Source organism: Psilocybe cubensis, chromosome 5 (genome assembly GCF_017499595.1).
Source record: "Psilocybe cubensis strain MGC-MH-2018 chromosome 5, whole genome shotgun sequence".
NCBI classification, from domain to species: Eukaryota; Fungi; Basidiomycota; class Agaricomycetes; order Agaricales; family Agrocybaceae; genus Psilocybe; species Psilocybe cubensis.
This window is the reverse complement of record NC_063003.1, coordinates 712,820-737,981: the sequence shown is the minus strand read 5'-3', so window position 1 is coordinate 737,981 and position 25,162 is coordinate 712,820. Positions and strand designations below refer to the sequence as shown.

The window sequence follows — 25,162 nt, the reverse complement described above, 5'->3', positions numbered from 1 at the left end:
TATTCTCTCAAACCCAATTTTGCAATTTTCATAATGTCCCCTTCCACTCAACGTGCCCTAATGCAAGCCGAAAAATCCGGACCCCTCTCAATTCAAACCACCGAAATATACAAGCCCCTTGCAAGCGAGATACTGATTCGAATCCAAGCGTCCGCGCTCAACCCCGTCGACGCAGCTAGCCAGAGATCAGGCGTGTTCATAGACACGTATCCCGCCGTTCTAGGGCTCGATATTGCTGGAGACGTCGAGGATATAGGCGAGGGAGTGACAGACTTTAAAAAAGGCGAGAGAGTGCAAGTGTTTTTGTTTTCAATATGATGTGATTCCTTTTAATGATGATTTATGATGTCGCTTGTTGGTAGTTTTACTCAAGGTACTTTTGAAATCAGATCGAGAGCTTTCCAGCAATTCGCAGCTGTGAAAGCGTCGACCGTCGCAAGGGTACTTTTTTGGCTTTAATCCTCTTTTGTCATTTCTGTTAAGGTTGTTCTAGATCCCTGATTCTTGGAGTTACGATCAGGCATCTGCGCTTCCTGTGGTCGTTACATGCGCGTATGTTGGATTGTACAACCAAGTCCCGGACGGTTTAGGCATTCCGCCTCCTGTAACCGAAGCCAGCCAGGGAATATTCAACGGAACTGCCATAGTCGTTCTCGGAGGGGCCACGTCTGTGGGACAAATAGGTATCACATCTGCTCTATGAATGCATGTCTTCTTACTTACCTACCAATAACCAATCAATGAATCAATCGCGTTCCAGTCATTCAATTCGCCAAATTTTCAGGGTTTTCTCCGATCTTCACAACGGCCTCCTCGAAGCACGCAGCCTACCTTCAAAATCTTGGAGCAACCCACGTCTTCGACAGAAACATATCATCAAGCGAACTCTCCAGCAAAATAGACCAACTCTACGATGCCCGTCAAGTCAGTCTGGTGTATGACGCCGTCAGTTCCGCAAGCACTCAGCAAACAGGACTTGACGTTTTAAGTCCTGGGGGAAAGATGGCCATTGTGCTTCCGCTGTCCGAGGATGTCAAAGTGCCGGATGGGAAGGTGGTTTCGAGTATCCTTGGTCTGATGACGGTGCCGCAACATCGAGAGCTCCTTGAAACTCTGTACCACGATAAATTGTCTGGGTGGCTCGAGAGCGGTGTTATCAAAGTGAGAGTTTTACTACTTCGCATTTTGTGTAGGTGCTGATTGTTATGCCGACTCAAATGTAATGTATAATTGCAGCCTAATAACATCGAAGTCCTCCCGAATGGACTTGAAGGGATTGTAGAGGGTCTTTCGAGGTTGGAAGCGAAACAGATTTCGGCGTCGAAGTTGGTTGCGCATCCGCAAGAAACGATCTAATCGGACATGAGTAGACAGAGAAGTGGCTGTAGAACCTACTAGGGAGCACAGTTGGACATGTTGCATGCGAGGAAAACCTCACTGAATAAAGTTTGGAATAAAAAAAGCGGCATGGAGTCGTGTGCAGAATTAAATGTCACGCCGAGACTCCGATACTCCGACAACGGCTACTAGTCACTGGCGGTTGAATTTCGTTGCTGGAGTCCACCATCTAAACCATCTATCCATCTTTTGCACTTCCTTTCGTCAAACTCTTTCTAGAACAAACTTCAGGACAATGATCTCTTTTGTGGATATTCTGCCTTCAGATATCATCCTAACTATCATCGATGGGGTGGCCAGCATGGACGATGACGCCTCCACCAATCTGAAGGCGTGCTCTCTAACCTGCAAGTCCTTTCTGCAGCACTGCCGTAAGCATATATTCCATTCCATCACCCTCGATATCATCGATGGAAGTACCTGTCGTCTATTCCGGGACCTTATCGAAAGTGCGCCCTGGGTTCCAGATTATGTTCGAGTGTTAGAGGTCACACCCATTTCCCACTACTACGACATGTCTGATGAAGAGGAGGCTGCGTTCAAGAAAATAAACAACCTACACACTCTCGTTATCAGACCTGACAGTATATTTGGTCTTGACTGGAGAATGCTACCCCCTACCACACTAGACGTGCTCATTCACCTCATTCAATTGCCTACCATCGTTAACCTCAAACTCATGACCTTCTTAACTTTTAATCCTGCCTACCTCATTCCTTGCACCGGACTCAAGCGTCTTTGTTTCCGAAATTCAAACCTAAAATATAGCGAATATGATATTCATTTGCCGCAGAATCAGGATGACTCTATCAATGCATTTTCTTCAGGAATCTTCCCTCCGTTGCTGCCTGATGCACTTGATACCGACTCTTTTACAGCGCTATCTCTTAAAACTTTGATTGAACCACAAAAAAATCATCTCAATCCGATAATGGACATCAATATGGTCAAGAAAATTGACTTTAAATTCCATCCGTCAGCAGATGCTGGATCTTGCATGGAACTATTTGGCTACATGAAGGGGTTGTCGATCATTCACTTTAAGCTGTCTCGTATGTCTACCTTCATCAACAAAATTATTTGATAATTTATATGTTTTGCAGAGCCCCCTCACACCTCAGCCATTGTTCCTTCTATCATCGCGTCCAAATCTCTGGACACATTACACACTCTGCGGATTTATTTAGAATTCCAGGATCATTGGGTGCCTCAAATCTGCGAGGTACTCAAAGAACTAGCAGGCCAGAGCCGCATTACCACGCTCGTACTCGCCTCTATATTATTTCCCAGCGATTCTGGATCAGAACGATTAGAAGATTGGACTCCAATCGCAGACATATTTTTGTCCAAGGGTGATTGGCGTTACCTACGACGACTCGAAATCAATTTCCATAACACCGTCTGGGACCACTTCGATCCCGGACCTGAACAGATTCACTTTGAGGATGCTGTCAGGAGAACATACGAAGTGCAGCTTGCAAAGCTTTCGGAGATATCTACGTTTCAATACAACTTGACGATCACGGGCGGTCGTTGGTATGAAGATTTAGGTGTTAGTGGGGTATTCTAGGGAATACTGAGGAATACTCAGTTTGGAATTTGTACCATTTAGCATAATTGTTTTATCGATGGGGGGTACTGGGATATGGTACGAAAATCCCCCCTCTTTCCCCCCCTTTCCTTCTCCTTTTTCTTTTTTCTTTATTTTTTTTTATTTTCCCCCACAAACACCAGTATCGGGCCACATTTGTAGTCACGCCAGTGCCAGATAAAAGACAGTCATTCGTTCAATATGGACCGAGAGCAACGCATGTATTTTGCTAATTGAAATGCGCGTTGACCGATAGGCAAGGTATGAGAAGCCAAGTTCTATTATGTTAAAGAAATTAATCTAGAGATGTAGAATATATGTAATATAAAATGTTGAATCGAATCAGAAGAATTGCCGGAGGACGAATCATAACGAAAAATTATTTGAAAAAACAGATGATCTACTCGTACGTGCTACGATTCCCTAGTCTGAGGAATTGAAAAAGCCCTTCAATTGGTAAATTCACATCAGAATCCTGAGTGCGATATCCAGGTTGAAGCTCCAGAGGCTCGCTTGAGAGATACCTGCTGGCAGAGTCGATATCGAAAGGCGGGTTGTTGAGTTCCGCAACTCTCCTGGGCTGTTCTGGTGCTTAAAAAAGAGATATGTAAGCTTAATTTATCCTTCACAACACGTTATAAATTGATGAACATACGAGGACAATCGCATCTTATAATGAAGCATGCAAGCCACGAAGACGAACTGCCAAGGGATGTAAACCGTTCAATGGGTTTTCCACTGAGTGGGTGATCAGGCGGAAGTACAACAACAATGGCGTAGATTCGGTTCGCATCGTATATGACTGGTTGGTCAATCCAACTATATGTTGGTCTAGGCAATCTTGTATCAGCGTAGCTTGTAATACCACCAAATTCGTGAATCCGGGCGTGCGATGGCTGGTTTTCCCAATAAATTCGGTCCTGGTTTCCGTCAAAGAGATAGACAAAGTTGTTGGGGTCTTTGTGATAATTATTATCTTGAATATCGAAAAGCATTCCGGGGGAATGTGTGACCGAGTCAAGCTGAACTGTGCACACTGTAAAGTTGAGCATTCCGATGTATGCTTGGTCAAACATTGGCACAGAAAGGGAAGGATTTACTCGGTGGCGGAGTCTGAGAGTGAAGTTGTTGCATGTAGCAGAGCTTCCTGAAATCATGTTTAATATCAGAGAGTAGCGATTTGAAAGCTTGGGTAAGAATTAAATGGCAATGAGACGCTTAGAGGCAAGGCAGAAAGGATAGTGATTCGAAGATGTCGAGCGCTGGCGTGTATATAAGCCTCCACAGATTCAATGCGCAATACTTACAATGCGAGTTATACGCATTCCAAAGCGGTGGCCAAGGCCACCAAACAGCTCGATTGGGGTACAGGATGATGTGAAGGACCTTATGTGTGGCTGAATTCAGCGTCACGTTGGCCTTCTCTTTACAAGAAGACGGTCCATTAAGGATTAATAAAAGAACGATGGCCCTTTGAATATAGGGCTAGTATTTGCTTTGAGCACCGCGTTGTAACGGCCACATCTTGAAAAGATACCAAAGTTGTTCAAGTATGGGCACATGTTGTACGGCACGTCATAATTGACACTCCGACACCGGCAAACACCGTGTTGTGTCGTTGGTCAATGGTCATGCCTTTGCCACTACTTTCCAACTTAAACCCAACTCTCCCGTCGATAACTGGTGTCCACAAGTTCGTTACACAGTATGATATGTACGGAATCTTGTATTCCTTTTGGTCGCTCAGATTCTACCAGTCTGAATTCAATTAAAGACAGCTACTGGAGTCTGAATCATCTAAAGACCTTTGAAGGGCCGAGGCATAACTAGTCGGCAACCTCAGTTATATTCTTCGGCCCCAAGAGCGATCGTACTACACCAGGCGGAACCCATCGAGTATCCACATACACACTAAGCTCCGAGACATCGTATTCCTCTCGATTGTTGATTCTGGCTGTAGCAACAAACAGAGAAGCGAGTTCGGCTTGCCATTCGATCTCCACCACTGACTGAGACTCCTCCGTCATCAGTGCTACCGAGCTTTCCGAGCGAGTTTACTATTATCCCAACTCAAACATTATCTCCTAATCGGTCTGAGAGGGTTTAAAAACATGAAAAGATTCAATTCTAGCTTTCATAAGGAACTCCTGCTCGCTTCAACATACACATACCTCTCCGGGTTCCGTCACAAGTCTTCAGCATGAAATTCTCAAAAATACTCGGAGGCCTTCTCTCTCTTGCAAGTGCTGCTCTTGCAGTTCCTACGCCCTCCGGTGGGATTGGTACCAATGGAAGCATACCTTATTATCACCCGCTGAGTGATTTCGACTTCCAATCTATTGTCAGTCCTTTCGCCTTCTTTCTCCCTCTGTTTTTAAACCAGTACGCTCAACTTTTACCATTTAAAACTCTTCAGAACTTGGCTCTTAACCAGGAGTGGATTGAGCTCGACCTGTTTCACTATGGTCTTGCACGATTCTCAGTGGAAGAGTTTGAAGCTGCCGGGTTGAACGCTGAAGACCGGTACCTCATCCAATTCATGGCTGAGCAAGAAAAGGGGCATGCAGAACTTCTCACCAACATTCTTGGGGCCAATGCAGCGAAGCAGTGTACTTATCAGTATCCGTTCAATACCGTACGCGAGTACGTCGACTTCTGTCAGAAACTCACGCGCTTCGGTGAATCTGGTGTGTATGGTTTCCTGGAGCATTTGAACTCGCGCGATGCGGCGCAGTTGTTGCTGCAATCTATCACAACGGAGGCGAGGCAGCAAATGATTTTCAGACAGTTTGAGGGGTTGTTCCCCATGCCTGTGTGGTTTGAGACAGGGATTTCGCAGTCAATGGCGTGGACACTGCTCGCACCCTACATTGTCAGCTGCCCTGCTGAAAACCCGCGCATCGAGTGGACAAACTTCCCTGCCCTGAACATCAGCGTACGTTCTTTTTCTTGCGCATTATGACCCAGAAGCTCATCTGCTCATCCGAACTCGAATTCAGAATAACCCTGATGCTACTCCTCTGTATAACACGTCTATTATTGGCAATGACACCACCCCTGCTATCACCCATAATCGCAGCGATCCCCTCTCCTATCCTGGGCGAGAAGTTTTCTTGACTTGGGATGCTCCCGGTCAAAATGTCAGCTACAACAACAGTTACGTGACGAACACAACAGCAGGTTCTCCAGCGGTACGTAGTAATTTCATTTTCCTCATTCTTGGTACCGTTGGTTAACATTTTCCTCGATTCCAACTCTCAGTTTGTCGCCTGGATTTCCCAGCTCAACGTCACTTACTCGGAGCTCGTCAATATCAACGGAAGTAGCGGACAGACCTACCAGCCCGGAGGCAACGTGTTTGGCAACGATACGGCGCCTATCATCAACGGCACTATGTACGTTGCCTTCATGTTTGGTGCAAGACATTAATAACTAATATCCATTTACTTTCCCGTCAGGTTTATCGCCGTCACCGACGCTAATGTTACCATCACCCCCTCCAACATGTCGATGCTGAATGACCATATTGTCGCGGGCCCTGCTTTGTACCAATCTGGCTAGATTTTCAATTTTTTCGATTTCTCCACACTCCGGTGTCACTTTGTATTCAAGCATTTTGGATCGATTTTTCGTTCCTTGTTCGTTCGATTTCGTTATTCTTAAAATTTCGAGTTTTTTTTGTCGTTTGGATATAACTCTAAGTGTGGGTTTGGTGTGTGTGAGACATTTGAACAGGCATATGAAGTTAAATCCCATTGATTGTGTGCACTGGACTTTTTCCAGAACAGCTCTAGAAACCATTTGAAGTTAGGCATCTTATTCTCCCCAACAGTTTGACCAATTTACGGGGATCGTCCCGACTACCGGAGATTCCTGTTTTGTGATTTCGTGGGGGAGGCAATTGGTAAATCATACAACTACACATGACCCAGAAGCAGATAAGAAACGATGGAAACCGAATACAACGTCTATCAAATACAGAAAAAACCAAGAGCGAAGAATCGGCAGTATATAGCGAAAGGCTGCGAATAGGACCACGTATTTGCAGTTTGTTGTGTACTTTTCGCGGGATAGAAAGGCACAGATACAAAATACAGACGTAAAATACTTAAGATTGAGATTGCGGCTGTTCGTCTAGGACAACAATACCAGGGTTTGGCTTGGTCGAGGCGCGTCTGGGAAGAGGTTTAATGGGCCTGGAAGGTACGAAGGAGGTTATGATTTCAGAGGATTCGTCCGAGTCCGCGTCCGAATCATCATCGTCGTCGTTATCACGCGCCTTGTCTGAAGATTCGGATGATGAGGAAGAGGATGTGGACATTTCGGAGTCTTCATCACCCTGATTCGCAATGTGAGACCGATCTTCAAACACTCCAAGACCCAGATTCTGTATAGGTCAGAATGTAATTACAGCTGATGAATGAAAGTTATGCGTGTACCATCTCGATGTATTGGTCCATGCCCTCTGGAATATGCTCAATATCAACACTGCTTGGGTCTTCTTGGGCGCGCTGAGTTAGGATTGCGTTCGATGCCTCAAGTTGAGGAAGGAACGCCTGCACGCGAGACAGAACTGGCAAGAAGGTCAACTTGATTCGCGGAGCATTTGAAACGTATGGAAAAACACACGCTCTGTATTAGGCACGACAGGAAACGTTGTCCTGTCACCAAAATCGAATTTAAACTCAGGAATACCAGATGGACGCGTAAAGTTCCTCGTCTGAGAAGATGCATTCAGTTTTTCAAGGTATGATTCTGGGGAGTACGATACATGATCAGCTGCTGCAAACAATAAGCTTGGGTGGGTCCAAGCATACGGATTCTAGCTTGTCTATCCTCTTCGTCCTCGACGTCCAGTTTTTCCACTACCCGTGGAGTTGTATCACCGGCTTCGTCCATAGTGGAGGTCAAGACAGATTTATTTCGGAGGGGCAAACTATGGGGATCAGTTGAGAAACTTTGCAAGTCGGGACCGGGGCTCGGCTGATGCAAGCCATGTGGACACACCATCACGTGTACCTGGTTGATAAACAGGCATCAACACAAGGCACTGTTGGAAATCAAGCATTGTTCACCTACGCTACCATTGTGGCATTAAATGCGATACCCTTCTTGCTTTTCCACCATTAGCAGGAAAGAATTATGGTGAGTAAAACGCTGCTGTATCTTTGCAGTCCACTCATATTGTCGTAGGATAAACAGTTTGGAAGAAACAGACAATCAGTAGCGGATATCGAAAGAGAGCTTTTTCGAGTCTTTGAAGAGCATCCGGACTGCACAACAAACGACCAAGGAGAGCCATCGGTGCCAGGGGACAGCGTGTTCTCAATCTTGGATATCTTTGCCGATTTATACAATGGAACTCCTTTACTTTCCGATGAAGAAACGGCCATGCTACGGGAGCTCGTCAGTAATCATAAAGGCATCCAAGTTACCCCTCCTCTTCTTCTTCAACTTGTAGCGGAAAAGACAAAGGCCATCACACCACCTCAAAGCCCAATGCACGAAGGTCATAGTAGTGAAGACGAACGAGATAGCTATGGGCATACCAGAACCATAAGCAATGAATCGACGGGGACATCTTATCGTCCAAGTCCTCATAGTCGTCCACCTTCTCGAGGCCCAACGACTCCTGGGATAAAGTCACCTCTGGATTCCGACCGACGACAACGGTCTACCCCACTCAACACTGCCCCTTCAAGCTGGGCAAAGCGTCCCACGCCTGCAGGCCGCAGAAAAAGTGATGCTGGAAATCGTAGTGATTCAGAGGTACGTAGCTTCCATGTCACCTCCGGACTTCCAATTAATTAAGCACGTCATATTATACAGTCGGGCCCGCCAGTGGCATGGGGTCGAACGCCTCGCGACAGGGCCAGGACACCTTCTAACCCCGCTTCGCCTTCCAGTGGTCAGATGGAACTGAATTTTTCTCCTGGCTCGCCCGTTGGACGTCGATCACGCCCACATTCTCGTGCCCATTCTCAACCACAAAATGCCTACGCCACAGGACTTTTTGACGGCTACTCCTCTCCGGATGACACTGTCAAACGTCCTCCGCACTATGGTTTCGATTACAATGATTCCTTTGACAATGCCATATCGACTCTCCCAATGCCTCGTTCAGGAGATGATTCAGATGAGGATGACATCGATGCAGGTCTGGTTCACGACCGCTCTATCGCCCTTTCCACAGTGTCCATGGAAGTTAGCGAACGGATAGAAGCTTTAACGAGGACGAATGACCAGCTTGGCCGTAAAGTTGTTGAGCTCGAGACAACTCTGCAAAACAAGCTTGCCGAGCATGAGCTGGAACTGGAAGAGACACACCAGCGTCTGGAGGAATTGCGGAGCGAGTTAAGTGCTTCCAATCGAGAGGAGAAAGAATTAAGGGCAAAAGATGTACGTGTTATTTTTATGTTCCTCTGTGAACATGTAACTGACCTTATCCTTTTTAGTCGCGAAACATGACCCAAATTGCTGCCCTTGAAGCCGAAGTCGCCAAAGTGCAAAAAGCTTTGGATAGCGCAAAAGCAACATACAGTAGTCTGCAACGCCAATATCAGGAGCAATGCGGTTAGTTTTTCTAAAATAGTTGACTGCGGCGACGCTAAAAAAATTATCTTAGCTGCCTCTGAAAGATACCGCGACGAATTGAGGAAGAGGGAAGAAACCATCCGTTCTTTGAAAGACGCCGTCTCACTGCACGAAATCGAAACCGGAAAATGGATAAAGGAGCATGAAACCTATGAGGATCGCATCGCACAGCTTGAGATCGAGCTATCTGCTGCTCTCGAAGCTCATACCCAACTCGATGAGCAAAAGCAGGAAAATATGCTCCTGAAGGAGACCATTGACAGGATGCGGTTTGATATGGATGAATTGCGGAATTCTATGTCATCTATTGGGCCTAGTGGTAGCAACGTGCCTAGTGGACCTAGCACCATGTCGAAGAGCCTTGGTGCGGAACTTGCCAACATTAAATGGAGTATGGACCCGGAAGAATCTCCAGAGCCAGAAGATTACCACAGCGGGGAGAATACCGTCGTAGAAGAAGAAGAAACGGAAGAAGACGAGGATGAAGATGTCATCCAGACGATCATCACAAAGAGGAAAAGAGTTTGTTATTTTTTTTTTCTACTAAATATATAAACACTTACCTTTTTTTTCGCGAGCAGAAGGTTGCAAGTCGTGCTGCGAACATAGTTCCCTCGATGAGGCCTACTTTCGAAGAAATGAAAGAATATTCTGATTTTGGAACTCAATATGACCCTACAGAGTTTGCTGTCAATCATGGCGTTCAAACGGAACCGGAAAGGAAACCCCTCAAAGCATCGTTCAGCATTCAAACGGACGAAATACCCGCTCCCAAACCCGCTCCTGTTCCTCCGCCTCGAATAACCGTCGAAATGGAAATTCAAACCGAGGAAGCAACTGAAGAACCTTCAAGGTCACCATCGCCTTCTCACGACGAGAGCATGGCCTCCTCATCCTCCACCATCGTCCCGCCTACGCCCAAACCCACTACCAAACCTCTCGACCATCTCGACGAACCACCCGCGTATAATCAAGTCGCAGATGCGGACAAAGAGGAACGAAAATGGCGGTTGGCTGCTGAAGCTACGCTGAAAGAATGGCACCACGGTGCAAAGATACCCTTCGAGCCCATCCCAGGTGGCGTATCGCCCGAGGCCATCGAGGAGTGGAAGGCGCTCAAGCAAGAGCTCGGTGTGGAGTGCAGCGTCATTGACAAGATGATTGAAGCCTCCGAAAAGAATGCTGCTCCTAAGGACCCAAAGCCGCGGCGCAACAGGTTCTACAACATCTACAACACCTATGTGTACGGCGACAAGAATATCTCTGCCGCTGCTCCTACTACCAGCCAGATGATCACATACCTGGGTGTAGGCGCACTTGCTGTGCTTGCGGTGTCACCGTATGTGATGCCACAAGCCGCAATTGCTGGTGGCGTCACGTATGCGGATAGGGCTGCGTGGAACAGCTTCAATGCAATGCCAGGTGATACAGCTGATGGGACCACGGCCGTGTTGGAGATTATTCGACGTCTCACTGGCGGAGCTGCGAGATACGCACGAGGATGGCCGACATAAGATAAGATATAGAGACCTCCTACAACCGCTGGTTTTACATTGTTCACTTTTTTGGGCACCATGCTTACTCTGTATTATGCTTTCTCTCTCCAGGATAGTCACTCGCTAATTTATAATCACCAACCTACTCAAACGCCTCCTCTCCCTCCTTCCTCACCTCCACTCAGCACTCAACACTTTACTGATTGCCGTTCATCATCCTACATACCATTCTCCCACAGTAATTCAACATTTCCCCTTATTTTATTCCCTTTTCAACCGTTCACGACCTATCATGTTCATTATACACTCAGATACATACTATTCTTTTTGGGATTTGCTTTTCCTGCACTAGCGGGCTTAACTTAATATTGCTGTGTTTTTTTTTTGTGCAATAATTGTAATCTAGTGTACAAGTGTACAAAAATGCAAGACACCTCCAAAAAAGCGTCCCTTTTTGGCTCTTTTAATTCTAATGAAGCTTAATAACTACTGCTACCGTCTAAATGGTGGGTGTCCGTGTAGTGTCGAGAAGGGTGCGGAGCAATACAGGATGGGCTAGCTACAAAGTTCAATTGCGGGTGTCGAAAGGACGTATAGTGATTCTATGGGGAAGGGGTATTAAAAGAGAATAAGGAAGAAAATCTGGAGAACAAAAAATACATGAGCAGATGTGATGTCGGCATTGGCTCGGGAAAGTTAATGGATTGAGTGGAGGTTGGAAGGATGGTCGATATAATATAAATAAGCAGAGGGTGGTTATAAGTGGTATTGAGTGGGAGAGTTGTATATGGATGTGCACAAAAGTGTCCGCAGAAGTCCGTGGCTTGGATGGATGTTGTTGAAAGATGCGTCTCCAAAAAATAATATGATAGGTATATGATGATGATGGCGAAACCACCAATGGATGGATGATAATGAAATGAGAACGAAAAAAAAGAACTCAATGGTTTTGTCCTCAATTATTGTTGTTGTATGTTGGTCTTCGAGGAGAAAAGGTGACTACATTATCTTCCTCTTCATCATCGCTTGTGTCCTCGAGTATGTCTCCATCTTCGTCGCCGTGATCAGGATCGTGGAGGTCAATCAGATCATCCATCTCGCCGCCGCGCTGCCAAGTACTACCACTGTCGTCCGGCAAGCTCTCAATTGACGAGTCGTCGTCGTCGTACACAGGTCGGCCATAGCGGTCGTCGAACGTCTGCGGTTGCGATGGCTGCGCTATGACAAGTGTCGACGGTCCTGCGATCTGAGCCAGCGGAACCACAAGTGGCCCCGCCTCAGCGTTCGTCACACCACCCGCACCCACAATCATATCATGCTCATTGAGGTTATACCCAATCGACGGCACGTTGATGATCTCCATGTTCGGGGTATCGCTCTGCCCCGGGTGGCCCCAACTCGACGCGCGACGCGCGGCGGTAAGCAGCGCACCATTGTCGACAATGGCCTCTGTACCGGTTGGGCGGTACTTGCTCAACGCTTCCTCGCTCCTTCGTGTGTTTGGCGTTTGCTGCTGCACGATAATCTCTCCCGGAGCATGCACAGTCTGTGGCGCGTAGTCGGGCACGACAGCAGTGGGCGTCTGCGGTGCAAACTTATTTGGTCGCCACGCCGATATGGACGCGCTGTTCCACCACCAGAACCGGCTGCGCTTCTCTCCTGCGCTCGTCCCTGCTGTCGACTGCCTCGAGTGTTGTCCAGGAGCGGAGGATCCGCTCGCGCCGCGTGTGAGAACCCGACTGTCTGACCCACGGCGCGCCTTGTTCGTGGAGCCCAGCAGCGGACTCGCTGACGTTGAGCTTCCGCGCAACGTTATTTCACGCTCCGTCGAACTCGAGCGCAGGCTCTTCGACCCGCCCCTCGACAATGCACGCGTCAACGTTCTGCCGGCTGATGGCTCCGCCTTTTGCTTGCCCTTGTCCCGCTTCTGTACAGCTGCATGGGTCAACTGGTGCGCCGGCGGGCTGGAGACTGCAGTCCCTGGGCCAGGTGGCCTTTGAGTAATAAGCAAGCTCTGCCGATGCATAGGGTCAGAAACAACTCTTGTTGGAGTGATCACTGGTTCCTGCACTGGTTGGGGTACCAACATGCGCGACGATCCACCTGGGCGACGGAACAGCGAAGAAACATGCCGCACGAGCTTCCCGCCCCACCGCCACTGAAATCGCACAGCTGACATGGCGTTCGAGGTGTCGTTTTGCGACACATTGATCTTTGTGTTCGCTCTTGGGGAGGTGATCTTGAGCCACTGTTCCGGATCTTCGAGGCCCGTCAGCACCCACGAATTTCTCTGTAAACAGCGTTTGAGAAATTCAAAAAAGAAGTTTCATGTAGAATATGCTTGGAATGCGCACCTTGACTTCATCGAGGGTTATGCGGTTGTGGTAATCCTTTTGGAGAAAGTGATCTAGCAGGCGGATGATGCTTGCTCCTTCTGTGTCTGAATCTGGATGCCGGCCGCCTGAAGGAATCCTGTCGAATCCAATACGGGGTGGGGCAGGCCAATCATCGTTGCAAATGGAAATATACAGAGAGAATTCAGAACCATGTGTGCTGCGTGAGCCCTGATTCGCCACAAAAGGGGTCGTCCCAAACAGCAGGCAGTAGAGCGTAACACCGAGGGCCCAAACGTCTATGGACTTGGTTATCTCTGGGCGGTCGGTTGGGCTAATGGGTGACATAGAACCGAGAGACGATGAAGAATGCAGTGCTGTCGAATTGAGAGATATTGAACCAGGGACATCATTCGTATGCTCGTATATCACCTCAGGAGCGAGAAAAGAGGGTGTTCCAGCACGCCTGGTGAGGCCTGATTCATCTAGCAGAATAGGGTCACTTGGGTCGTTATCAACATTTTTTCCTCCTGCTGCAGCTAGACGTTGGGCATAGGAGAAATGTGAGACACCGAAATCAGCAATCTTGACCTGGCGTCGGTCTTCCGTCCAGAGAAGGTTAGCTGGCTTAATATCACGGTGAATGATGCCCTGGTAGTGTACTGAGCTAGATGTGAATAAGTGTAAAAATAGGGGCAAGAGATAATCACGAACGGTATTCTAGGCCAAGAACAGCGTCTCGCAATATTCGACGGGTTTGGGCGACAGTAAGAACAGGGTTATTACGCTCATCGCGCCATTTCACCTCTCCGCCTCCAAGATATTCCATAACTGCAAAGATCAAAGGCATTTGAGATTGGTGATGACCGGATATATTGACCCCAGAAAGATGAAAGGTGCACATCGCGATAGACGCGTTTCACGAAAAGAAAAAGAAGACACATACCCATATATATTTTCTCATGCAGCCTGTCATCTATAACCTCGAATAATCTAACAACATGCGGGTGGCGCAGCTTCTTCATGATAGCGATTTCCCTCTTTATCTTTGCCTCTGTTGTGTTCAACCTGTCCGCGACGGGCAAGTGAGTCTGAGACGATGGGATACGTTGCTTTCGAAGGCTCTTGTACTGTTCTGCGCGAGGATTATTTCTCTTCACCGATTTCATAGCCTGCGATCACGAACAAGGAACAATTGGAACAAAGGACAAGACCATCTAAGAACGACGCGCAACTTACGACTGCAACACGGCGGCCAGGATCGTTGGCTGGGAGCTTGTGGTTGATCTTCTGGCACAGATAAACATCTCCATGCTGGCCGCCACCGACCCGTGCATGTCTGACATAGTCGTTGATCATGGGCTTGCCCTCATCGACATAGGCGTCATAGTTGGTGGTGACGAGGACATCGCCCTCGGGGTCGTAAATATAGTTTGGGTCCTGTTCATTGCTCTGGCGGGGAACAGGTTGTGGATCCATCATAGCATGGAGGGAGCGTGAGTGTAGGGTGTGGAATATGTTTGCTTGTTAAATGTAGTGTATGTAACGGTAAAGATCGTTTCGGACTACGAGATTCTGAAGATCATGAGGTCCCTTCCTAATCGGGACATTATGTGACCCCGGACACCCTTCCATTATAGTCCCCATTCTGCCGCTCAGTTTCGCGGGCAGGTACATTTGTCTTCTTCTTTGACTGTTTGCATGACCTAGAATAAAGATCCATCATCAGATCAAGGCGGAATACGTCAAGGAACTCGACAAGGCAATCCCCGTCTGCATCCCGAGTAGCGCCCTCATATGTATTGATATATGCCACAGAGGCGCATGGTGATGCAATGCTCGAGTGATGGCGTAAAAAGAGGGCACGAACGTACCGCTTCGACGTGTTGGCCGCAACCCTGTCATCAAACAAAAAAGAGGGTTCAATAATCCAGACTTCTTCGTAACCCGCAGCCACACAAGGATGCGAAAATAGCAAAGAAGCTTATATCCGATCCTTGGTGTCTGACTCGAAACAAAGCTTGCTTACCGCCCAGGTAATCTTCCCACATTTCGGGCATTTAACTTGGCGGCATGCATCTACGGGAGCACTGGATTCGGCTAACATGGTTGGAGACTGCAGTTATGTACGAGCGTGAGAAGCCTGGTATGGGCGACTATAGGAAAAACCAGTAAAACTTACATTGGTTCTTAGATGGTAGTTCTGCAGTTTTCGCTGTTGGAGTTCATATGAGACAACCTCCGCTCTTTTATAATGCCAAAACTTTGCTGATAAAACATAGTCGTGACCTGCTTCATAAGTGGGCGTGACTTGTACGCAAGTCCGCCTATGAATAAATCAAATTGAATTTAAATTTTCCCCGCTTTGGAAAACTACCAAATTTGTGCAGGAAACACCCTATTGTTGACGGCGGTTGACATAGTGCATGCTGTAATTTGTAAAGGGATCAACCTGGGATAGCTTGCCCCAGGGCCAGGTTATTGGTCGTTATAATTGTTTGGCTGTCTAAGGCTGCCGACTCATGTTTTCCTGGTTAAACGACGTGAGGGCGGCGGACCTGGTACCCTCTTCCGAACTCTCATGATCATTCATTGCTCATCGAGAAGGCAACCAAACAGGTAGAACTGATCGGCTATAGTTCGTTAAGAAATACGTTTACATGCCGAAACAGCGCGTCAACCTCAGTAGTGGACAAGGCTGTCAAAAATTAAAAAGATAAGATTGCTATGAAGGGTCTGACAGTGGAGGTATGCCAAAATTAGGGTTGCGTTCAGGAGAAGCACAAAGCGTGTACCAAACACTAAATAGACACAACTCCCCCTTTATCTATAGTCACATTAGACAGAGCCTGACAAACTCTCTATCTGGGCGGTCGTGAGCTCAAATTAGATTGAAAGCCTTCTGCCGCTAGTAGAGCGCTCCTTTTCACATAGGCGTAGCAGTGAGAGATGTTAAAACTCGCCACATCTAGCCTAAATAACACGACCCATGCTAAGATTCAAAAAATACCTCATAACATTGTTACCTGTCATGGCATTAAATATGGAGCTCTTCCCATCACATCCGTTAATTTCTTCCGTCTTTCCACTGACAAAGGAACATGGAACACGGTATCATTTTGAAGACGTTTTCAAACTTAGATTCGACACCCATAAGTCGGTACTAGGGAGCCAGAACTCTGGTATTCAAGATGATATATATGTGGACCGTCCGTGGTTCAGTGTCCAATCTGTAGTCATAAGTTCCATGCACTAAATCTAGTAGTATCATCAGACGCCTTTAGTTTTTAAAAGTCTTAACTGAGGCACCGCCTGACTCAAGCTCCTCTGAATCAAAGTACCCATCCCCAAATAAAATGACCCAAAAGTATGGGGAAGTATTGGCAGTGATCATCCAACAAGAATAACAACTGGTCAGTCATGATTCGTTACAGTGATCCAAGAATTATTTTAAAGACAGAAATAAAATCAGGTCATAGGACACACTGTACCCCTGACAACACCAGGAGGAGAGTGTAGGCCATCTGTAGGCATCCAGGACCAACTACTCAATATTCAATATTCAGTCCTTCGCAATCCCGGCATTCCAAAGGCAAAAGACACCTAATTTCTAATTGACCGATTCCCCATCTCGCTTTCATTTGTGTGTTTCGCACATGTTAAATAATTGAAATAATCTCCCGATACATAATTGCTCACTGGAATTTGGTTTCAACGCAATATATAGACACACCCAGCTATCCGTTTATCCGTACAGAAATCTAGAAATAAACATGTAAAGCACTGTAATACATCGAGAGGATAAATCAGGCATATCCTACAACAATTGTATAAATTTTTCCTGTATTCAGACATGCCCATTCAACCCGTTAAGTAGATAGGAGCAAATTCAGAACACGATACTACGACAGTTGAGAGTGTCCACAAGGCGTTCAGGCCCACGGCCACAAACCCCGTGTAGTCATCGCCGCCCCCATCATCCCTCAGAAATTCTCATATATTATCCTCCCATCCAAATTGCAATTTAAGTCAGTGAAAAACCCCGACACATTCAGTTCTAACCGCTCCACCAAAAAGCTTAAAATTTTAAATACTTATTCATCCATATCCCAATCCAATTCGGATCCGCACTCTCGGTTTCAGAGAAATGAGTGCTTCAAAGCCACAGGCAGCGTTCAGCTCACGCAGTCGAACCAGAAGCAACGCGCGCGTCGAGAATCGCGTCCCGCAATCGTTGTATGGCCTTATCCACGTCCTCCTCCCCGATTAAGCTGAACGACGCGCGGACGTACGGTGTCGCGCGCCCGTTGGGAAGGAAGACGGTGCCTGGCAGCGCGAGCACGCCCTTTTCGACGGCTTTGGTTCTGATCACGGCTGCGGAATCGCCCGAGTCCGCATGCGCGTCTGCGTCGGGAGTGTCGTTCAGACGCAGTTTGAACCTGTGTATATGGAGATGAAGGGAAGAAAGTTAAGTGTGAATGTGATCTATCGAGGAAGAAGAGAAGAGGGTTTCAATCACCAGAAGAACATGCCTGCTTCAGGGGTACTCCATTCCGCGAGGCCAGTAAGGTATTTGTTCATTGCGCGCTCAAACACATCCCTCTTCGCAGCGTAGAACGCGGAAACACGCTCAGTATGGATACGGAAGCCTTCGTATCCCCATGAATCAAGCAATTTAAACACGATCGCTTGTGTGAGAGAAGAAGTCTGCAAGTTGGACGTCGCCGTCTGGGTTGATGTAGACATCATCACCAGCAATAAATACAGACAGAAGGGACGGCAGCCGACAATATAACATGATCCAATACAATTTTAAGCGAGGGACCACGGCCAGGAGCACAGAAAATGAAGAGACTTTCGTTAGCATATATTCATGAGAAAGACCTTTCGGCAATAGGTTTTGGAGGGGAGAAGGAACGCACATGTTGGTCTATTGCCTTGAGGAGGGCTTCCGGACCTGACGCGAAGCCGATGCGTATGCCGGCAGACAGAATCTTCGACAGGCTGTCGAACCGGAGTACACGGCCGACCTCTGGCTCTTCAAGCTCCAACGCAAAGTACGATGGGTATCTCGGCGCCTTGCCGTAGTAGAGGTAAAAGTAGGGATCGTCTATTACACGTCATTGAGTATGTGAATTGAGTAGACACGGTTAGTAGGAGAACTAGGAGCAAAGGTAGAGACTTTAACTCTGGCTCACCTTCCAGGATAATAAAATTGTGCTCTCGGGCTAACTTGAGAACTTCTTTGCGTCTCTCCAGAGTTGCTGTCATCCCTGTTGGGTTACACCCATACTACTCACAAGCAAAGCAATGAGCAAATAAACAATTATAGATAAAGATGCCAGTAAATTTGACATGTACCGGCACCGTATATAGAACTTTAGGCTTGGGTGTTCCCTCAGGCCATTGTTCTAGAATTGTTCTCAGGGAAGCTGACTGTATCCCTTGGGAGTCTGTGTTTACTTCTGTAAAGTTCGGACACGGTCTTTTTAAGATAAAGAACATTGTTGTGAGATATTCTTTGACCCACCGATCTGATTACAGTGCAAACTGTGGAACATCGGAATAACACCGCTGTAAAACGAACAAGGATTAGCTCGGCGCAGAAAGATAGAGCGAACAAAGCTCCATAGAAGCACAGGCTTACGCATAGACAGGAGATTCGACCAGAACAGAATCACCAGGGTTGACCATCGCAGCGACAGCCTGTCAACAATCATACATAACAAACAGCCGATTTGTTAATGAGAGAACCTAAATTTTCAGATATGATGGAAAGAAGAAAACGCAACAGACTTTGTAAATCAAATCCTGAGACCCCGAACCGATTGATATTCTCCAGCCTTCTCCAGATTTGCGTCCGTGGTTGCGTTCCTGGAGACCATGAAGCCAATCGAGAAGGGCTTTCAAGCCGGCAGTGTCGCCGTATTGCAACCCTTGTGCGAGATCATCTCCCGAGACGGTGAGCGTCGTTTCTTCTTCAGGGTTGATGGGCGAACGCGCATTGAAAGTCAGGGAGGTGAACGGAAATGTCGAAGCATTCGGCTTGCCCGCCAAAAGGGAGATCAAACCGGGGGTTTTCTCCAGTGGGAACAAACTACGGACTGGAATGTCAAAAGAAAGGCAGATGCACGCGTGCGGTGAAATGAGATACAATGAGTGAGCTCAAGTCAATATACGGGGATAGATTATAGTGGACCCACTTGCGCTCGGCTTCCTTTCTTTGGCAAGGTCGGAAAGGAAGTCATCGTAGAATGCATCGGGGAGGCGTTTGATCTAGGGAAAATATGTTTAGTTAGGAAGGCCTGGAGCATGATCGTATACGTGATATGGGTTCGACCAACCGCGTCATGGTGGATCGAGGTACCATTGGTATCAGATGTCTGTTGACGCGGTTCAAAAATCAAAAACGATCAGAACAAAATTGTGGAACGACTGATGCATGTAAAAATGCGTACTGCAGCCATTGTAAATCCTGTGTTGTCAAAAAAGAGGGTAAAGATAGTTCAGTGAATGATGTGCCAAAGGAGTAGGATGTCGTCTTTTAAAAGCAAAGCCAGAATTCAGCCGAAGTTGTAGATACTAGAGATGTGAGTCACAAAGAAAAGTTGGCCAAGTGATAAGGGAAGAAGGCATCAATATTTGTCAATGAACCGCTTACTCATTAACATTAATTGCCGGTCATGATGTCATTACACAGTTATAACAAGTCACCTCGTGCATAGTTGAATGTTCGACGAACAGCTTAACCACGACCGAGTGACTAGTCAAGTCAAAAAATACATAGGCCATCTGAATGGATGGTGACTCTTCCTCAGGAGTGTCGAATGAGCGGTTTGATATAAGGTTCGATGAATATAGGGTTCCCTATCTTTGATCTGATTTAATCCTCCTATATTTTACTTGAAATCAAGCAATGAGCCGTTACAAACGGGCAGTATTTTGCCTTTAATTGCCGACCGGATCCAATTGACTGACAATGGCTATTAGTAATATAACGAATCTACCGTGAGGTTGCCTGTAAAGGCGTTAAATTTAATCATCTCATTCCAGAAAAAAACATCAGAAATTTTCATGTCAGATGAGCTTCTCGTCGTGCGCCACAGACTAAGATGCTCAAATCATTGTCAAGAGACCCCATATTATTTGGAGTGAGTCACTTCATCAGGTGGGGTGCCTGGAAGCCAACACTGAACTAACCTGCAGGGCTATTGTCGCTGTCAGTGGGCTGAGTAATGGTTGGCTGACCTTGAACAATGAATATTGTGGGCCCCCGTAAACCATCCATCATGACGATATAACCAGGCACTGGATTCTACATTTTTCACCATATCTGCTACCTATGAAAGAAGACTATTTTAGGAACACATTGATCCATTTTACGTGCGAAGAGCACAAATTCCTTGAACCTTCTAGCTATCTGCTATATACCCTGGCAAAGATTGATACTGACGCTACCCCAAGGGTCTTCTGCTATCCGGATAGATATTATCCCCTGTGATTGCAAGTCCCATCAGGTACTAGTAACATGCTGCTTGTCAGTTATTAATATTAATCAAAACTTTCGAAGATGATTCTTAATCTTAATCGCGACGTCTCAACTTTTTTAACACAAGATCATAATGTAGAAAACCATTTATAACTTTACCTTAGTCCCTCACCAATGTAGTGGGATCACATAATCCATCTTCCCAAATAAAATGAAATGTCTTCCACTGAACCCAGTAGCGAACAATGAAGGGAAAGTGCCTTCGGATTTGATGAATATTCGGAGCCGTCAGACTTTTGAAGAGTGGCATACGAGAAGTATGATAATATAATATATTTAATGAGAGCGGAAAATGTCTCCAATCAAGACATTCTAGATCAGGAGGCGATCCCAAGTCTTCAAATACTCAACCTTACCGAGTCATTAGCACAGTGCGAGTGACATATTATTCAAGTTTAATTAGGTGGCAACAGGTGGTAAGAAATAGGCGGTGGGATAAAATGTTCAGAATGAATATTGTAAATAACAAATTTACCTTTCATAACTAGTGGCAAGTTACTTACTGTTAGAGGGTTTGGTAAAGTGGCGGTATCGGACATGACGGCTATAGGGGCAATGCCCCGAGAGCGCCTAAATGGAGACCCAAACATGGCAGTTTGCTTGTCACTTTGATCAAAACCAAATATGGCCAAGCAAGCGCCAAATACGCTCTCAAGACTAGAGCTCGTTCCAGAGTTGTTCCACTACCGCACCCATCGCAATACTTTTCATTCGAACGGTTGTTTGACGGCCATATCCAACAGCTCAGCTGTTACAGAAGAACAAAAATATAGCATCAATGACGAAAACACCCGGATTCCGAGTCGGGCCGCATTGATGAGTTCTACGTACATAACATTCCAATCACTGTGACGGTTTTCGCATCGAACCCTGCCCGAGAAAAAAATATTAATCAAGCCTGAACTCGCGAACGTCCAAGAAATTTTGATAGTTGAAGGAAAATATGGGGTTTGAGGGTAGCGTTTTTGAGTCTTTGCAGCCTCAAGGTATGACAATACCTTCCGTAGATCATGATCACAAAAGAGAGATAAGAACACTACCAAATGTCCGCTCAGCTGACGGTGTCTGAGATGGCGAAAACACCCACCAGTCACATGAGTAGCAAGTCTTTACGGAAAATTCGCGGTCCATTACCGTCACCTTCTCCCATCTGCTCATCTAGTTCTCGACTCTCCTTTTCTCCCAGAGATCCCCCTATCCCCCTATCATGATTGCTGAACAACCCATACCGATTTACACGTCTTTGGTTGATGTCTTTGGCGCCGTAGAGGTATCCTTTCGGCATGCGACAAGGTGGAACAACTTAGCTGAAGAGTTCGAGAGACGGTTCGGAAGGAGGCCAACGTACATCGCGAGAGCTCCAGGACGTGTGAAGTACGTATTCTCTCTGACATACTATTAGATTACTGGTACTGACTGGATCAAAACGATATCAATCCAGCTTGATCGGTACGCATATATTTCAAGTTGGAGACAGATGGATGCTCATTAGACGCCCTCGGATCAAGGCGAACATGTCGATTACGCATTGTTTGGTGTCCTCCCAGCCGCTGTGGAGCCAGATATCTTGATCGCCTGTGCTCCCCGACCTGTTTTGCGAGGGCAAAGAAAGCAGGCAATTGAGCATACTCCGGGAAGCGTCGTCGCAGAAAATCTAGACGATAAATATACTCGCCAGGTTTTCGCTCCTGCTGTCAAAGAACCCACAGAGGCCAACAGGCAATCTGGTGCCGCGGAATTCTGGCACCTTGACATCAACACCAGAGAGCTTCGATGGGAAAGTTATGTGAAGGCTGGATATTATGTGAGCATCTCGAGGAATGAATATCTATGCCCTGTTCTTATCTTTGAGCAGGGTGTGTTGAATCAACATTTTGCTGGAGAGAAACGGGAAGAGCCAGTTCCCGTTGATCTTTTGGTAAGTGGGACTGTACCAGCCGGGTCTGGTCTTTCGTCGAGTGCTGCCATGGTTGTTGCGAGTACATTGGCATTTCTGGTTGTGAATGGAAAGGTACATGGATTTTTTGCAATAGATAGAGTCTGTCGTTGTTCTTACATTTCATCTACTCTTTCAATAGCTGGATTCCTCTGCGAACATTCTCAGTAAAGGAGACCTTGTGCGTATGGCAATGGAAAACGAGAAGAGAGTCGGTAAGTGCTCATTTAAATTGTATTGAATATAAAATATCAACTATCTGAGCAGGTGTTAACAGTGGAGGGTAGGCTAAACATAAACTCCTTAGATTCTGATAACATTATACCTGACATCCGTTTTAAAGCATGGATCAAGCGGCGTCAGTGATGTGCGATCCATCCTCAGCTTTGTATATCACCTTTCACCCGTCTTTGCATGCTGAAACCGTCCCGCTTCCCGGCCGAGCGGTGTTTGTCATCGCCAACTCTCTGGTGGTGGCTGATAAAGCTCTGAGCGCAAAGCGGGGATATAACCTCCGTGTCGTGGAGACTTTAGTAGGAGCACGAATACTTGCTAAATCTCTAGGCGTTAAAGTCGATGCCAACGAACGGATAACATTCCGGGAAGTCGCTGGGAAATTCATAGGTGAAAGGGACAATGAGGATATAGGACCTGATAATCTGGAAAATGCGCTGGTGGAGATGGAATATAAGCTGGAGGTCTTGAAACCGAATAAAATCGTCAATGGACAGCTTGGAGTAACGATGGATGAGATGATCAAAATGAGTGGGCTCTCCAAAGGTGCTTTTGAAGAGCTGTATCTGTCTTGGGTTGACAGTAAGTCCGTCTTGCAGCTTCGTCTTCGGACACACGATGATCCCCATTTAACCACATTAACCTTGTGCCTTTTGTATTTGGTTGTTTGCAGTCGAAGCGACGCATTTCCAATTGTACAAGCGTGCTAAGCACGTTTTCTCCGAGGCCCGAAGGGTCCTGCAGTTCAGGCGCACCTGCTTGGAGTCTGCGGTGTCTTCTGATCCCGACGATAATTTCTATATTGAAAGCCTTGGTCGGCTCATGAACGATTCTCAAGAAAGCTGCTCGAAATCGTTTGAATGCTCGTGTCCCGAACTAGACGAGCTAACTCGCTTGGCCAGGGAGGCAGGAGCATACGGTAGCAGACTCACCGGTATCTCTTTTACCTTTATATCTTTAGTGACCTTGTTCTAATCACCTTTGTTTCCATTGCGGCTAGGCGCAGGATGGGGCGGATGCACAGTTTCTCTTGTGCCAGAATTTGGCGTGAATCGGTTTATTAATAAAATCAAGAACACATATCGTCCGTATAGATATCTAGATATTGATGCTTTGAAGGAAGCTATCTTCGCCACCAAGCCTGGAAACGGTGCCTGTGGCGAGTCCATTTTTCCTTTCTTCTTTGCTTCCATGTCTGAAGTCGATATTGCCAGTATTCAAATTAGAGGACTAATTCCAGCCTCAAGCTCTGAGAATGTTTGATTTGTAAGGACCAGGGTTATACAGGTCAGAGTCCTGATATATAAGCCGAATAACCTAAACTACCAGTGGCTATAACTTCAAGATAAAGCTTTTTGGGCGACTTTTTAGTCCTAAATAGCAAGTTTAATAAAGGACTGAGAGTGGTGAATGGCACACGCCTCCACGGCTATGTAAAGGAGTTAAGGACTATAGCGTCCGTGGCGCAACTGGCTTCGAACAACGTTCCATCAGACATCCTCATCCCCTTTTTGCACATCAGTTGTGCCACACTAAACATCGAAGGTCTCGATGAATTCATTCATTCAAAGCCTCACTCCCTCCTCTAAACGCGATCGACCGATCGAAAGTGACGTGCAGCAAGATGCATATAGATAGACAGCATGGATTCCCAGGGGCAAGATTTGAACGGCTTCGCCGTTTCTTGCCCTGTCCCTTTGAAGTCCGTTTCTTTTTTTCATTTCCCTACTAACACATTAATATCTCAGTTATGATTATCGTGATTGTTGACGATCGGAGGCAATGCTGACCTCGCTACGGGGAAATATTCATGCCTTGATTGAGGACGCTCGGACTTACTCGCTCCTTTGTCGCTCCTCTTTCCCTCAAGGCTTTCAGACCCATGATTATTCCTGTCAATATTCTCAGATCTCTGCTTTTGAGATAAGGCGGTGGCAGGGGGAAGGTCGTGGAAAAAACGGCTAGCCCACAAGCCTTTTAGTATATCTTGACATACTAATTGATACCTCAGACAGGCAGTATATAGCTCGT

General features: G+C 46.6%; 10 protein-coding genes across 10 annotated transcripts; 5 read left to right on the top strand and 5 right to left on the bottom strand.

Annotated features, from left to right (window-relative positions):
* Positions 1 to 33: 33 nt before the first annotated feature.
* On the top strand, positions 34 to 1,356 carry JR316_0005706 (Zinc-binding alcohol dehydrogenase domain-containing protein cipB; the record flags this gene model as incomplete). The annotated part of the gene is made up of 5 exons (XM_047891462.1): positions 34 to 299; positions 363 to 441; positions 494 to 683; positions 761 to 1,161; positions 1,237 to 1,356. 5 exons carry the CDS (start codon positions 34 to 36, stop codon positions 1,354 to 1,356), a joined length of 1,056 nt encoding a protein of 351 aa, XP_047748811.1.
* Positions 1,357 to 1,633: 277 nt separating this feature from the next.
* On the top strand, positions 1,634 to 2,968 carry JR316_0005705 (uncharacterized protein; the record flags this gene model as incomplete). Its single annotated transcript, XM_047891461.1, has 2 exons — positions 1,634 to 2,450; positions 2,502 to 2,968. 2 exons carry the CDS (start codon positions 1,634 to 1,636, stop codon positions 2,966 to 2,968), a joined length of 1,284 nt encoding a protein of 427 aa, XP_047748810.1.
* A 421-nt stretch (positions 2,969 to 3,389) lies between these two features.
* On the bottom strand, positions 3,390 to 5,016 carry JR316_0005704 (uncharacterized protein; the record flags this gene model as incomplete). Its single annotated transcript, XM_047891460.1, has 3 exons — positions 3,390 to 3,580; positions 3,645 to 4,136; positions 4,902 to 5,016. 3 exons carry the CDS (start codon positions 5,014 to 5,016, stop codon positions 3,390 to 3,392), a joined length of 798 nt encoding a protein of 265 aa, XP_047748809.1.
* A 173-nt stretch (positions 5,017 to 5,189) lies between these two features.
* JR316_0005703 (Protein rds1) lies at positions 5,190 to 6,550 on the top strand (the record flags this gene model as incomplete). The annotated part of the gene is made up of 5 exons (XM_047891459.1): positions 5,190 to 5,330; positions 5,406 to 5,924; positions 5,989 to 6,180; positions 6,251 to 6,384; positions 6,448 to 6,550. The coding sequence occupies 5 exons, from the start codon at positions 5,190 to 5,192 to the stop codon at positions 6,548 to 6,550; spliced, it is 1,089 nt and encodes a 362-aa protein (XP_047748808.1).
* Positions 6,551 to 7,097: 547 nt separating this feature from the next.
* JR316_0005702 (uncharacterized protein) lies at positions 7,098 to 7,888 on the bottom strand (the record flags this gene model as incomplete). The annotated part of the gene is made up of 4 exons (XM_047891458.1): positions 7,098 to 7,376; positions 7,429 to 7,562; positions 7,619 to 7,744; positions 7,807 to 7,888. The coding sequence occupies 4 exons, from the start codon at positions 7,886 to 7,888 to the stop codon at positions 7,098 to 7,100; spliced, it is 621 nt and encodes a 206-aa protein (XP_047748807.1).
* Positions 7,889 to 8,380: 492 nt separating this feature from the next.
* On the top strand, positions 8,381 to 11,097 carry JR316_0005701 (uncharacterized protein; the record flags this gene model as incomplete). Its single annotated transcript, XM_047891457.1, has 5 exons — positions 8,381 to 8,758; positions 8,819 to 9,388; positions 9,445 to 9,562; positions 9,615 to 10,105; positions 10,165 to 11,097. The coding sequence occupies 5 exons, from the start codon at positions 8,381 to 8,383 to the stop codon at positions 11,095 to 11,097; spliced, it is 2,490 nt and encodes an 829-aa protein (XP_047748806.1).
* A 937-nt stretch (positions 11,098 to 12,034) lies between these two features.
* Positions 12,035 to 14,891, bottom strand: JR316_0005700 (Serine/threonine-protein kinase ssp1; the record flags this gene model as incomplete). Its single annotated transcript, XM_047891456.1, has 5 exons — positions 12,035 to 13,369; positions 13,434 to 14,074; positions 14,127 to 14,243; positions 14,359 to 14,584; positions 14,652 to 14,891. The coding sequence occupies 5 exons, from the start codon at positions 14,889 to 14,891 to the stop codon at positions 12,035 to 12,037; spliced, it is 2,559 nt and encodes an 852-aa protein (XP_047748805.1).
* A 176-nt stretch (positions 14,892 to 15,067) lies between these two features.
* On the bottom strand, positions 15,068 to 15,519 carry JR316_0005699 (uncharacterized protein; the record flags this gene model as incomplete). The annotated part of the gene is made up of 3 exons (XM_047891455.1): positions 15,068 to 15,118; positions 15,287 to 15,310; positions 15,442 to 15,519. The coding sequence occupies 3 exons, from the start codon at positions 15,517 to 15,519 to the stop codon at positions 15,068 to 15,070; spliced, it is 153 nt and encodes a 50-aa protein (XP_047748804.1).
* Positions 15,520 to 17,592: 2,073 nt separating this feature from the next.
* JR316_0005698 (Aminotransferase tdiD) lies at positions 17,593 to 19,879 on the bottom strand (the record flags this gene model as incomplete). The annotated part of the gene is made up of 11 exons (XM_047891454.1): positions 17,593 to 17,851; positions 17,932 to 18,140; positions 18,335 to 18,522; positions 18,611 to 18,704; positions 18,774 to 18,877; positions 18,943 to 18,986; positions 19,060 to 19,118; positions 19,209 to 19,516; positions 19,616 to 19,688; positions 19,757 to 19,795; positions 19,871 to 19,879. The coding sequence occupies 11 exons, from the start codon at positions 19,877 to 19,879 to the stop codon at positions 17,593 to 17,595; spliced, it is 1,386 nt and encodes a 461-aa protein (XP_047748803.1).
* A 2,289-nt stretch (positions 19,880 to 22,168) lies between these two features.
* On the top strand, positions 22,169 to 24,394 carry JR316_0005697 (Galactokinase; the record flags this gene model as incomplete). Its single annotated transcript, XM_047891453.1, has 9 exons — positions 22,169 to 22,335; positions 22,403 to 22,410; positions 22,470 to 22,765; positions 22,817 to 22,972; positions 23,040 to 23,112; positions 23,165 to 23,180; positions 23,241 to 23,713; positions 23,805 to 24,065; positions 24,132 to 24,394. The coding sequence occupies 9 exons, from the start codon at positions 22,169 to 22,171 to the stop codon at positions 24,392 to 24,394; spliced, it is 1,713 nt and encodes a 570-aa protein (XP_047748802.1).
* Between the last annotated feature and the right edge of the window lie 768 nt (positions 24,395 to 25,162).